Here is a 14,656-nt window from a genome sequence, read left to right as displayed (position 1 = left end):
ATCTCATGTAAGGTCTAAAAGTCCAATTAATGGGAATTGGCAGGGTGGGAAGCCCTCTGATCCACAACTGTTCAAAAACTGACTGACACCTTCATAACATGGCTTCCAAGGTTGCTCTGGGTGACAGCGTCTTTAACATAAGGACACTATCTTTAATATGTGGCTTCTGGGGTTGCTCTAAGTGACAACATCCAGTAATTCATATGAAAAATACCTTTTTCTTCCTTTATTTATGACAAAGAAAGTTTGCTTTCTTTCAAGCCTGGAACTCCTGGGACTTTCAGGGAACCTCTTCCTCAGATATATGCCTGTGTGGTGTCAGCTTGCTCTATTGCTGGGGAGTGCTTGGCTGATTATCTGCTTCCTGTCCTGGGAGATGTCTCAGTAATCATTCATTAATTCAGCAAACATACAATGTTCCAGGCACTGTGCTAAGTACTGAATATTCAGCGATATAGGATAAAATCTCTGTCCTAAAGTTGCTTGCAGTCAGATGGGAGAAAAGCAAGTAAATACAACAATTTGGTAAGTGCTGTGATAGAAGAGCACAAAAGTACTGAGGGACCACAGAAGTGGGGGCAACTGACTTTTCTTGGGAAGTTTGTAAAATTTCATAAAGAGAAAGACAACTGAACTGACTCTCATAGGATGAGAAGAAGCTGACTATAGGAAAAAGGCAGGACAGAGCACAGAGTCCTGAAACAACATGACATTCATCATGATCTGCCAGGACTGTCCATACTGGGGAGTGGCCAATGGTTCTGTAAGACTGGGGCACAGGTATGGGTAGATGAATGTGGGAGGTGAGGCTAGAAAGGTGGTGTACTAGTTGGGTTGTGCTGGCAAGCAACGGAGATGATTTTGGCTGTGTTAAATTAGAAAAATAAAAAGGAACTCTGAGGTAGCTTAGCAAATTGAAGGAAGGCTGAAGAACCATGATCTGAAAAATGTGGAGCCAAACATCTCCTGGAAATCTAGGTAAGCAGAAACTAATTGTGAATTTTTCTTCCGGAGCTTCTGCCAAGATAAATTAATTCCAACCGATTTTCAGTTTCTTTATTACTCTTATTCAAGATTCACATTCCAGGGAGAGAGTGTCTGACTGGCCCATTTGGGTCAAAAAACCTGACCCTTTACCAGGGGATGTTGGGTTAACATGACTAAGGGTTCACTAAGACTACATCTAATTGAGGAAGGATGTTTCCAATAGGTGAAATGGAAATTATAAAAGAAGGAGAATAGATTCTGGTCAGTTAAAAACAGACATAGTCTCTAGGTGAGTTGGAGTCAGTAACAAAGGGCTTCGTAAGTAATGTTTTAAAAAATCTAGAATTTATTGGTAAGCAATGAAGAGCTATTGAAGGAATTTGAGCAGAGAAGTGACATGATGAATCCCAGACAGAGCTTTTGGCTAATTTTATTTTGTTATCAGTTTATTTTTACCTGTAATGAACAAATTTAACTCTTTCCGTAGTTCTCATTGACATGGAAGAGAACAAATATCATTCTATTGTACCTTTCCATAGTCCAAACAAATATATCTTTTATTTTTTCTTGAGATTTGTATAGTGAAAGAGAGGGGGAAAAAATGGACCTAATCTCAATTGATCAAGAAAGTTTTCATGCTCTTTCTGAATCGGATTCTCTTCCATCCCACCCAGTGATGTGTTGGAGCTGGTTTGTACTGGCTGACAAGAGTCATTTGCTAAATTTTCAGGAATTCTGTGAGTCATTTGTTAAGAACAGTCATTATTAACAGTTAAGTTATATGAATTTAAACAAAAAAGATATGAAACACAAAGGTAATAAATATTCAAAGCTAATCACTTCCTAATTATTTTACTATCATCTATGTTCTTGAGGTTATTTATACCTACTGAATGGTATACATCCATCGTATGGTGGAAAACTTTATTATGTTATGCTACTGCACGTCTTCCCAGCTCTGCGTTCAGTGACATTATGTTGGTAGCTTGAAATTGGTGGCAGTGGGAAAATTTATACCAAGGAAATTGGCAAATACTACAAAGTTGGCCTTCTTTGCCCTGGAGAGAGCTGGTGGTGGAACACTTACTAACATACCACCCTCACCCACTTTACCCCACTCCCCTTGTTTTCTAGGCCCTCAACTCCAAAGGAAAAATAACTAGAAACTGAGGCAGTCTCTTCACAGTCTAGTTCAGCTGACATGGAAAAAGAAAAAACAAAGATGGTGAAAAGTCAAGTTAATTTTGTTTTATAACAGTCTAACACACGACTATTAGCTCTGACACGAGAATGTGGAAGGTTGGAGAATACAGGACCACCATCCCAATAATGCCTCTCTCTTTTGCCAGAGATTTCCCCAGGAAGTTTGTTATGAATGTGCTTCATAACAAACTGAGTCTTTACCACTTTGTTTCATAGGTGAAAAAAATTGCAGAAAAAGGCCATGGGGCCATCTACTTTTCCCTTCAGGCAACCTTATGAATTCTTTTAGGATCTTCTTTGTCTGCTCTGTAGAACTTCCAGAAAGCAGTGGCGCTGGAGGCTATGGGATGTCCCACTGCAACGTGGTGACTACTGCCAGAGCTGAATGCCACTTTTTCCTGGCTCTGGGAGCCGCAATGTCTAGGGCAGTGGAGAGTGAACTGTCTTTCATAAAAGTTTTTCTTTCCTCTTACTCAACCGCTGAACTGAGAATTTTGTTTCCTTTTTCTCCTCCCTTCCCCAAGTACATATTTAGTTATAATACAATAGTTGCAAAAGGGGAAAGTCTCCCTGCCTATTTTGCTATCATTTCTAGGTACACACTTAACTAGTTTTACAGATTGTATTTACACGCAGAAGAGTTTTTCTTCCAATCAGGCAAACCTTTCTCATCTAAACTTTGCTAAGTTGGGTTGGGCAATCATTTGCACATGATATGCATCGAGGGTAAATCATGGTCAGGGAAATGAGAGAAGAGGAGGTTGGGGGAATGGAATGGGACATGCAGTTGGAGTGGTGTTCTCATTCTTAATTAGAGCATGCCTATTGACCCTTCTCAGGAACTGGAGAGGAGCAGTGGTTTGTATCAGTCTTCTCCTAGGCCTTCCACATGGCCTGGACTGAAGAGTTCTTGCATGCAGCTTTTTCCGTATCCATGGAGCCCCCTCTGCCATGAGTCAGAGATTGTCTCAGGGGTTGACGCTTCTCCGTATGTGAGCTCTAGTAAGCCGAGTACCTTTAGCATCTCTTTTGGCAGCCAATTCTTGAGTGATTAAAGACATTCTTTTTTTTTTTTTTTTTTGTACCGTAATTCTTAGGAATTCAAGACTGCCTGCTGCCCCTCCAAATTTATTTCCCTTATTTTAGTTATTGGCTCACTTTTTATCAGTATCTTAGTTAACAATCTACGCAGTATTTGAAAGTGATGACTGTCACTGCTTCAGTATACATTTTACAATATGGACTTACAAATTTTGATGATGGCTTCTTTCTTTTCCATTTATTTCCAAATAAGTGAGTTTTTAAAAGACCTATAACATCTTGCGAAGGAGGGGCAGAACTTATCATCCTCAATTAACATAGAGAAAATTGTCTCATAGAGCAGGTAAGTGGCATTTGGCATACGCAGAGTCAGGAGGGGCAGTCAACACCCCTGACTTGAATGGCAGTGTTCTTTGTAGGTCCCCAGGTCACACAGACCTTCAGGAATATCTGTCCAATGCTATACTGGATGCTTCCCCTGTGTGGCAGGGGACAAAGACATGGTGAAAAGCAGACAGGATTTTTTTTGTTTTTTTACAACGCCCAAAACACTAGACCAGGGTTTACACAGCCAGGCTCAAACCTTTCTCACTGAACTTTGAGTACCTCTATCCTTGGTCACAGATCTCCCCTGATAGTGGTGTTAGAACTGCTCTCAAGTGCTTAGCCCTTTTCCTCTGAAAAGAGCTGTACTACTGATGTCCCGCTGTCTAATGCATCTTTTTATTGGTAGGTCCATGTGCCCAAGGGTTTTTATCTAACAAGGGACCAACTAGGAGTAGAAATGAAATCTGGACATAATGAAGCCCATGGGGATTATAATCCTGAGTAGTCATAATTATATGCCTCAAAACAGATGCTGAGGGGTGCAGCTGCCTAGAGTAAGGACTACCACAGACATGCAGCTGCTTCTGAATGGAAACTGGCTGCATTTGTGTGGCAGCTTAAGATGGGACCTCTTTCTCAGAGGATGAAAGTAATTGGCAATCTGTCTCCAATCATTTCTTAAGGTCAATGAGCCTCAGGTTCCTACTAAACATATGGGGTTAAGATTCTGTTTTGAATCTCTTCTGAGAAAACTGATCTCTAGAGTGTCTATTTCATGTTGAGAAACTCACCAGCTAACTACGAGGCAGGTTGGGGGGACAGATGGAAACCATCCACTTGCCCTTGTTCCCAGTCTCACTGCTGTTGGAGGAATCTCTCAGGGAATGGCACCACTCAGCAGGCTTCATGCTTGGCGGCCAACTCAATCTTTACGACACCCCTGGACATAGGTAGGTGGCAAATGCCAGCTCTAGTCTGTAGACAGAAAACTGAAGTACAGAGAGCTCAAGGCACAATAATGACAGAGCTACTAATTGGCAGAAATAGAAAAAAAAAAAAAATGCAGCCCCTTGATGCCTGTGTCTGTTTCTTCCTAAATAGGCTTCTTCTTTTATTGGGAAGACTAAGAGGGAAAATGTGGGGACAGTGTGGGTATGTGCATTGAAGCAGGATGCTGCTTCATCTGAGGAAAGACACTCACTCACACACTTATGTCTCACCTGAGATAAGGAGACCAGCAGCCCACATTTCTACAACTGGTAGCAAACAGCAGTTTTACTTAGAACAGGATATCGTTTTTCTTTTTCTTTTCTTTTTTGTATTAGACTCTAGTTGAGATAGACACTTTATTCTGGTAATGATCAAGCTATTCATAAGGCTCTTCCTAAAATGCGTCTTCAGGAACAAAACTATAGGAGCAATAGTGCAGACATTAGGGTCAAGGATGCAACTCTCTGGTTCTCAGGCCTCGGATTTTCTTCATCGTCTCACCATATAGGAGAAGGTCTGTGTGGAATAAGGTTGCCTGCTAGGGGTAAGATCAAGCAGTAGCCAGAAAGTCACGTGTCTCCAAGATAAACATACCTCTTCTATTCAACATCCTTCCACTGAAGGTTTGTTACTTTGGGTTACCTAGGTCTTTCTCTTTTAAATGCAATTTTCCCGGGAGGAGTTACCAAACAAATAAACTTTAGAATGAATTTAATTTTTAGACTATTTTGCTTTAGAATGGGTCACCAAGGAATGGACATTTTGTCAAGGGGGAGGAATAGTTTTGGAAAAGGCCTGCTTTGGAAAAGTATATCTTGAATGAATATCTTAAAAGGAAGGTGGTAACCAGAGGGCAGCAAAGGGGATTGCAATACTTTGAGATGGTGCTGATTGGGGTTGGGAAGATACAACAAAGGCAGTTTTTCTAAGTGCCTCTTTTGGGCCCCTTGCTGGTCTCCTGTCTAGGTCCCTGCCATGTCAACTTGGTTTCTATACCTCCAACCCGATCTTTGGCACTGCAGTCCATGAAGCATCGTGTTGGTTTAGGTGAACCATCTTAGTTTTCTCTCCCTGCTCTGGAAATCGATTGGCTGAGGGTAAAATTGCTCCTGTTATGAAATATGTACATGTACATGAGGATTCCCCCTGAACAGACTCTGTGTTTGAGGAGGGTGAGTTGTGGGAACATGAGGACTGGAGCCCTTCAAGATTCTTCTTGTTCCCTTTAGCCTCTGTGTCCTTTCCAGGGATGAAGCTTTGCCTGAGACTCCACTTTGGGATCCTAGCTGTGTGAGCACCCACTTTGTGAGAGGCTCCCTCTGGCACCACTCTGATGGCCCTTTTGATCTCATGCCTGAATAAGGCCTGAGAGCTGCCTCTTCCCAGGACACACCTGTGAGCAGGTGTCCTCCAGCTCGAAACTGGGCTTGCTTCTAGTCCCTAATGAAAAGAGGTATAGCTTTTAGCCTGAGCACTGATGATGCAAGAAGGGAGTAAAGAAAGGATCTCCTTTGCTTTCAGGGAAAAAAAAAAATTACAATCAGGCCTCAAAGCCTTTTGATTTCAAAGAGAGAGTTTTGGCAACTTGCTCTCTTTCTCTGATGGTACCCAGGGCAGAATTCCCACCAATACAAAGCATATTATTGCTTCAGAATCCAGGGGCTACAATAACCCAGAAGAATGGTCAGTGAGAACTCTAGATAGCTCCTGGACTGAAGATTTAAACAAAACACTCTAAAGTAGTGAAATAAGGTTTGGGAGCCACTGAAACAAGTTGAGACCATAAATAATAAGACCAATTCCATATGAAAGCTGGGCTAATTAGCATAAGCTGATAATGCAAATTGGTGCCTCACAGGTTAAATGTGGCTTGCACATATTTAATTTGGCCTACATGTTATATTTAAAATTTAGTTGCCAACATTAACAGTTTTGAAAATTTCAATTAAAATTTAGATTTCGGCCGGGCGCGGTGGCTCAAGCCTGTAATCCCAGCACTTTGGGAGGCCGAGACGGGCGGATCACGAGGTCAGGAGATCGAGATCATCCTGGCTAACACAATGAAACCCCGTCTCCACTAAAAATACAAAAAAATTAGCCGGGCGTGGTGGCGGCGCCTGTAGTCCCAGCTACTCGGGAGGCTGAGGCAGGAGAATGGCGGGAACCCGGGAGGCGGAGCTTGCAGTGAGCCGAGATCGCGCCACTGCACTCCAGCCTGGGCTACAGAGCGAGACTCCGCCTCAAAAAAAAAAAAAAATAAAATAAAATAAAATAAAATAAAATTTAGATTTCATGGGCCAGGCATGGTGGTGTACACCTGTAATCCTAGCATTATGGGAGGCTGAGGTAGGTGGATCACTTGAACCCAGGAGTTTGAGACCAGCCTAGGCAACATGGTGAAACCCTATCTCTACAAAAAATACAAAAATTAGCCAGGTGTGGTGGTGTGCACCTATAGTCCCAGCTACTTGTGAGGCTAAGGTGAGAGGATGACTTGAGCCTGGGAGGTTGAGGCTGCAGTGAGCTGAGATTGTGCCACTGCACCCCAGCCTGGGCAACAGAGAGTCTGTCTAAAAAAAAAAAAAAAAGTTGGATTTCTGGCTTCCCTTGAAAACTCAGAAAGACCAGGTAACACTTCATGGTACTCATTGTCTGGAAGTGAGCAGCAGCTCCCCCAGCTCTCCAACTTCCACAGCCCCATTCTCTCCCTTGCATTAGAACAGGCCTGCCTTGCAACTGAAGTCACCTGTCTGTATTTTGTAGGCTTTTGAGTGTGGATCCCTGAAATATGGTCACATGGTATTTGCTTCAGAAACGCTGGAATGATAGATTCTGGCTTAGTGAGCTTGAGACAAGACTGGTAAAAGGCTATGAGGCAACCCCAATTCTGATTTAAGGGTTTCTATGGATAAATGGGGATGAAAGAAGAGTACTCCATAGCTGTTGGGGTTGGAGGAAGGGGTCATTCCTATGAGACTGGGGAACTTTAGTGGGTCGATGGGTTTATCTTGGTAGCCCTTATGTTGGATGTGGGAAAGACTGTTTCCTAGTTGCGTGGCATGCACCGCCCCGCTGCAGTGCCTGTCCAATCAGGGGCTGGGGCGAGGGCAGGAGACAGAAGATTCAGATCATGTTGGCACCTTTTCCTTTCATCTTGCCCTATGTAAGCTTGGGCGTTTTTTTTTTTTTTTTTCTTTGGCATCACTTCATACGGTTAGATCGTCTGACCTGGCTCGGCTGCTGGCTTTGCTCAGCCTGCTCAGGGGTCTGGCCTCATCTGTTGTCAGCTCTTGACAGAGTGAAGGCGTCTTCTCAGCTGGCAGCCCTTGCTTTGACACCTTCTCCGACTGCAGCTCTTCTTTTTCACCCTCCTTCCCCACTCCGGGGGTCTCTACTTCCTCTCCCTCTGGCACAGCCACCTTCTCCTGCTCCTCCGTGGTCAGCCTCTCTTCTTCCGGCTTCTTCTCTCCCACCTCCGGTTCAGCTCCCTCCTCTGCAGGCGGCCCCTCGCCCTCCACTTCCTGCGCCCCCACCTGAGCGTAGGAAGGCAGTGTCTCTTGGTAGCCCCGGGACAAGTCCTCCAGGGGTCCTGTGGTGATCTTCTCCTCGAACTGACTGAAAGGCTTGGCAGTCTCCACCATCCCAACCTCGGTCAAAGGGAAATAGTGGGAAACTATTTTCTCTTCTTCTAGGAGCTGATAGCCCTTGGCTTTCTGGATGGAGGAGACAGCAATGGAGTGGAGGGATTTCTCAGGAATCTCCCCCAGGGGCTGCTCGACGGGCCTCTTGAAAGCAGACCGGATCCCCTTCAGGCCCAGGTGGCCCAACTCCATCACATTGAGGAAGAGGGACACAGAGGCCACAGACAACATGAACAGGATGAAGATGGTCTTCTCCGTGGGCCGGGACACAAAGCAGTCCACCACATTGGGGCAGGGCCACCGGCTGCAGCGGTACAGAGGCAGGATCCGGAACCCGTACAGGAAGTAGTGGCCCACGATGAAGCCCACTTCAAAGAGGGTCTTGAAGATGATGTGGCAAATGTAGGTCCTCAGCAGGGTCCCCTCCAGCCGGAACTTCTTGGTGCCTTTGCTGCCGCTGCTCTTCTTGACGTTGCCCTGGTCCGGGCTGAGGGGCCCCCTCTCACCGCCGTTAGCTCCCGCCTGCTGGCCCAGCTCCTCTGCCTCGCGGCTTTTGCGCTTCTCTTTCATGCGGACGTAGTGCACCGCATGCCCCACGTACATCAGGGACGGGGTGGAGACGAAGATGATCTGCAGCACCCAGAGGCGGATGTGGGAGATGGGAAAGGCCTCGTCGTAGCAGACGTTCTCGCAGCCAGGCTGCTGGGTGTTGCACACGAAGTCAGATTGCTCATCCCCCCACACGAACTCCGCGGCCGTGCCAAGGATGAGGATCCGGAAGATGAAAAGCACGGTGAGCCAGACTCTGCCGATGACGGTGGAGTGCTCATTCACCTCCTCCAAGATGTTCCCCAGGAAACTCCAGTCGCCCATTTCTCACCCACCTGAAGAAATGAGGGAGAAGGCAAGAACTGAGCGGCCGCAGTGCAACCCTGAGTCAGTATCTGTTTTTGCTAACGCGGGGTACCTCTCCTTTCCAAGTTGCCGGAACAGTCAATGTGCAAACAGCGTCTATCCAGTGCTTCCTCTGTGCAGACTAGGACTAGGGAACAAAGGAGGCCCCAAAGAATCTGCTTCCATTCGCTTCCTCATCTGTGAAGTGGGTTTAATAATAATAATACCTATTCTCATTCACTTCACAAATGGTCTGAAAGCATCAGTGAGGCAATATCTGTATAATTCCTTAAACTCCACCAAAAATAAGGATTAATTGTTGACCATAAATAGAAATCCTTGGTTACATGGATTTAAATCAAGACCACACACTGATCTAAGTTTCGTGAGACATAATATAAGAATTATCTTATACTATGGGTGTCTGGGCTCCAACAAAATTCTTGTATGTATGAAATTGTCTGTGGCCATCTTGTGTTTGACTGTGTCAGAATATATAATGATCATATATTTGAAGGGAAGCGGAAGGGGATTAGCATTTATTGAATATCAACTTTGGGAAAGAACTTTGACATTATATTATTTCATTTAACTTGATTCGGCTAGACTGTAATTTCCATGAGGGCAGGAGTCACGCCTATCTTATTTACTGCTATGTACTCAATGCCTGACATACAGCCCAGCACACAGTGAGAACTTGATAAGTATTTGTTAACTAACTTGATTCCAACAAAAAAGAAAACTGAAGGCCAGGCACAGTGGCTCATGCCTGTAATCCTAGAACTTTGGGAAGCCGAGGCAGGAGAATCACTTGAGCCTAGAAGATCGAGACTAGCCTGGGCAACACAGTGAAACCCCATCTCTACAAAAAACTTCAAAAATTAGCTGGGCTTGGTGGTGCATTCCTGTGTTCCCAGCTACTTGGAAGGCTGAGCCAGGAGGATTGCTTGAGCCTGGGAGGTCAAGGTTGCAGTGAACCCTGATTTGTGCCACCATACTCCATCCTGGGCAACAGAGAAAGACCCTGTCTCAAAGAAAAAAAAAGAGAAAAGAAAAGAAAAGAAAAAATAAATCTGAGGCTCAGAGAGGCTAAATATATTGTCCAAGATTAGACAGCTAAATAGCAGCAGTTCTGTTCTCTTGATCACAAAGGCTGGGTTCTTCCCACTACACCATTGAGATAAACTGCCTGGAATCAGAGCTACACAATTCTCTGACTTCTGTGCTCTTAATTTATGTTTCCTCTTCTCTAGGTTGAAATCTGGAAACCCTTATTAATAGCTTTACACATTGAAGGCAGTATATTTTTATTATTACTCTTTTAAATCCGAAGAACAGAGAGAATGCTTTGGGAAGGAATCATGTCACAGGATGAGGAAGGTCTTCTAGGACACGTTTAGTGTCCTACAGAATGAAAATGTTTCAGGGTCTGTAGTATATGGCTGTTTTAATAGAGTTAAAAATTTGGTCTATAGAAAAAATATCATTAAACATGATAGTATATAATGCCTCTAGCACAGCAATGGCTAATGGAAATGGCATTGAGCTGACAAGGAGCTGCTTGCAACTGGGTCATTCATCCAGTGCAAACCTGTAACCTATAAAGAATCATGAGCAAAACTTCCACCTCAATGAAGAACAATTGTTCCTCCAGCTTGAACATCTCTAGAGTTGTAAAGTTTACTCATCACTGCCATCAGACCAGGGCAAGAGCCCATGTTAGAGGATCCTGCTCTGGGCTGCTTCTGGCCATGCCCCACGCTATAGGACCAGGAACTCATGGGGCTAAAGGGATATGCCTACTGTTTTTTAATCACAGTGATATTTGTTAAACATGAAAGCCTATTTCCAACCTGTGATTTGGAGTCTGGCCAGACAGAACCTGATGGCAGGATACTAATTGCAAGCATCTGCAAAGTCCAGCCTGTGCTGACAGGGCAGGCACAATAGCTGTTTGCTTCTTCTTGTGGGAGAGCAGAAAGTGCTTCTCCTCTTGAGGCCTCATAAACTCCCAATCAGGCAGGGCATCCTACAGCAGCTTCTCTTCTCCTGAAAAGGTGACAGCAGCTGTGGCATCCCCAGTCATGGGTTTGGCATTGGGAAGAGTTCCTTGTAGGAATGGGTAATGGAGAGGGGGAGGGAACCAGCAGCTCAGAATCAGAACCAGCAACTCAGTCCCAGCCACATGTATCTATTTTTAACTCTCAAGACTACAGTTAAGTCTAGTACTTGCCCTGGTAAGAGTAGTAGTGGTTCCCATTGCCTTTTGGAAAATAGGTGGGAAACATCACAATCAGGTAAGCAGCCCAAGCATAAAGCTCACCAGTGGCAGAGCCAGGAAAAAGTTCATTTCTTATCAAATAATTCATTCTAAACTTTATGTTAAAACAGCAATTTCAATAACTTTACTTCTATAAGATTTGGTTAATATCTTACTATCTTATTAATATCTTACTTAATCTTAACTATCTTGCTAATACTTACCCTCATTGATACATCAGTTCATTTTTGACAACCTTACTTGTATTGTACCATACAAGTATGTGTATTTCACTCACATACCCACATGAATGTGCGTAATGAGCACATGCTCTCAGCCCTGTATGTTAACCAATCTTGTTTCCCTCCCTTTAGTATCAAAAGGTTCTGGAGGGCAGGAACCATTTTGGCCTCATCTTTTGTGAACCATCACAACACAGAACAAAGCTCTTCACAGAGTGGGAGTTCCACAGACAGCAGTGCATGGTTCTGATGGTAATCCTCCTGAAATCTGAAATTTTCAATCCCTAAATTCCTGTAATATGAGTACTAGAGACCGAGGAGCTTCAGTCCTCTTGTTACAGCTAACAGCAGAAAAATTAAGAACTTGCAAAAAATGGTAAATAACAAAAAGGATAGTAAATTGATCCCCAATCAGCTGCTCTGAGACACAAAACTGCTTATTTTGTATGAGATCAAAGATATAAACTGGAAGGCCAACAATTCTTGACACAAGAGTCATGATACATGTCCATGACACAAGAAGTCGCTCCTGACCACCTCATTAGTAATTTCGAAACCAAAGCCAAACAAGCCGATGTCTATACTCTAAGCCGCCATGCTAAGATTGTATTTTTTAAAAATGTCTAGTTACAAAGTTTCGTGTGATAACTGAAAGAGAGAAACTGTCATTTAGGACACAATCTTTCCAACCCCATGATGTTGAAACAGGCCTACTGTGCTGTTAAGGAGAGACACTTTGGAGGTGTGAAGGGGAACGTCTTGGTTTCCTGACCTCTAACAGTGAAAATCTAAAGGAAGTCAGAGCAGAGAAGCAAAGCATTCTATGGGAGCAGAGAGAAATCTGAACTGAAGGAATAATACTTCTCTTCTCTTTTTCAGAGATAATTCTCTGTTTTATTTTGCTTGTGAAAATTTAGTGAACAGACCTATTACAGATGGAAAATCAATGGATGGAGTTCAAGCTTCCAACCCCAGGGTGTCCATATATGGCCAGGAACATCCCACCAGAAAATGATGGCTAGAGGTAATGATTAAAATAACACCTTATGTTTGGGTATCCTTGATCTAAGTAATATATTTTCACGTATCTTATTTCAGTCCTCATAACAAGCTGTGAACTAGGCCAGTGGTTCTCAGACTTAGATTTCACAGACTAGTATAATCACAACAAACTAGTGTGACCAACATAAGGATGCCAACTCCTTATTTTGCCAATCAAGGACATAAAAATAAGAGTTATTGGCTGGACGTGGTGATCATGCCTGTAATCCTGGCACTACGGGAGGCCGAGGTGGGAGGATCACTTAAGGTCAGGAATTCAAGATCAGCCTGGCCAACATGGCAAAACCCTGTCTCTACTAAAAATACAAAAATTAGCTGGGCACAGTGGTGGGCACCTGTAATCCCAGCTACTTGGGAGGCTGAGGCAGGAGAATTGCTTGAACCTGGGAGGTGGAGGCTGCAGTGAGGCGAGATCACACCACTGCACTCCAGCCTGGACAACACAGTGAGAGTCTGTCTCAAAAAAAAATAAAAGAGTTATTAAATCACTAACTACAACTACAGTCTGTTTTCATCATCATTTCATAAAAGAGGATTTTTAACACTATAAAACCAGAGAGGACATAATTTCAGAGTAAAAGACAAGCCTTTAAATTGAACACACTTAACTTGGTGAAACATTTACTACATCATTAACTTCGTCATTGTCGCATTTTGGTCACAGGCTGTGTGTCATCTTGGGCTAGAACTGACAGACCCTCAGGTGGATGTTTGAGAACCAGTGAATTTGGCATTATCAATCCCCAGACAGAAAGACAGGCTGGGAGGTTAAATGAGTCTCCAAGATGGGGCTTAGCTAGTGAGGGCAGAGCTAGGATGTGAGCCCTGGTCTTCCAGATCTAAGCCCATTATAGCATAGCCCTCCTCTGGTTTTGAAGAGGCAGAATAACACATATACATCCATTAATAAGTTCTCCAGAGCATTCAATGGCCACTTACCACTCCGGTTAGTAACCAAGTGGAAATGTGCCTCTCTTCTTGTTTCTAGAACAGCCACTAGCCAGCAGTTCTCATAGACAGACAACAGAACATACTCCTAGGAAGAATTTTATGGTCCTTAGCCAGATCCATTCCTGTGCTCCATTAAACGCTCCAACATGGAAAATGCTGAGCACAAAGCCTTCGCTACCCCCACAGCATTCAATAATTAAGACTATTATTCCTATTGTAGAATTGAGTGAAAAGGGCACAGAACTTTTTCATAAATATCAAATACTTGGTTTAGGTCCCTGTGGATTCCTGTAGACGTGTTGATTCATTCTGAAAAATGAAAAGAGCTTAAGAAGTCAAATTGTAGTTTGAGTTTGGACACCTCTGTTTCCCTAACCTCCCGATTATTCCAGCATTCCTCTCCCTTCCAAACCTCTGCCAGTTCTTAGGTCAACTTGAAGAGGGTTTTCAGAGTTGGAGTGTAAGTCCAGCCATCCCAGCCCAAGACTGAATCTTATTGGCAATCTTTTTCCTTTTGGAGAAGCCTATATATGGCCCTTAGATTAGGCTGAGAAAGAACAATTGGGGGGAAGGTTACAAACTAATATCACTTAAGGAAAACTTGCCAATATGAGGAGTGTCCCACGGAGAAATATGTGCTGTCTTTCTCTCTTGGCGCTCAGCAGCAAAATGGCAACTTTCGTCTCTTTCCTTTGCTGCCTAAAAGCCCACCTCCCACTTCTCTACCCCGCCCCTACTGTGCTGCACGACTGAGCAGATATGACTGGATTGGCCCTGATGGGTAGGTTTTACTGTCCAGCAATATTTTAAGCTCCCAGCCAGACAGCTTTTATGAAGGGAGGGATGTTTGGGAAACAATGGGAGTGAGAGAATGGGAGAGCTGTGTTGGGTACTGAGGGGAGGAGGATGGGAAAGCTGATGTGTGAAAGCTTAGATGGGGCTTCTGTGCCTCCCAAAGTTTCTTTTAGCAGCAGACTGGGCCTGTACATCAGTAAACCTTTGGCGTCTCTCCAGAGCACTCGAGCCTAGGGGCATTTTCCTGAGGCCTGATCATCAGC

At 43.9% G+C, this 14,656-nt stretch overlaps 1 protein-coding gene across 1 annotated transcript; it reads right to left on the bottom strand.

Moving 5' to 3' along the window:
• Window positions 1-7,742: 7,742 nt before the first annotated feature.
• GJA8 (gap junction protein alpha 8) lies at window positions 7,743-14,315 on the bottom strand. Its single transcript, XM_050750613.1, has 2 exons — window positions 14,204-14,315; window positions 7,743-9,073 (listed from the first exon to the last, which is right to left on the bottom strand). Exon 2 carries the CDS (start codon window positions 9,060-9,062, stop codon window positions 7,755-7,757), a length of 1,308 nt encoding a protein of 435 aa, XP_050606570.1. The 5' UTR covers window positions 9,063-9,073; window positions 14,204-14,315; the 3' UTR covers window positions 7,743-7,754.
• Window positions 14,316-14,656: the final 341 nt, after the last annotated feature.

The sequence above is a fragment of the Macaca thibetana genome, chromosome 1 (genome assembly GCF_024542745.1).
Source record: "Macaca thibetana thibetana isolate TM-01 chromosome 1, ASM2454274v1, whole genome shotgun sequence".
Taxonomy (NCBI): domain Eukaryota; kingdom Metazoa; phylum Chordata; class Mammalia; order Primates; family Cercopithecidae; genus Macaca; species Macaca thibetana.
The sequence above is the reverse complement of the archived record's forward strand: the minus strand, read 5'-3'. Positions and strand labels throughout refer to the sequence as shown.

What these genes read in the sequence shown, in the direction of transcription:
- GJA8 (XM_050750613.1), bottom strand. Translation starts at nt 9,062, where the DNA reads ATGGGCGACTGGAGTTTCCTGGGGAACATCTTGGAGGAGGTGAATGAG.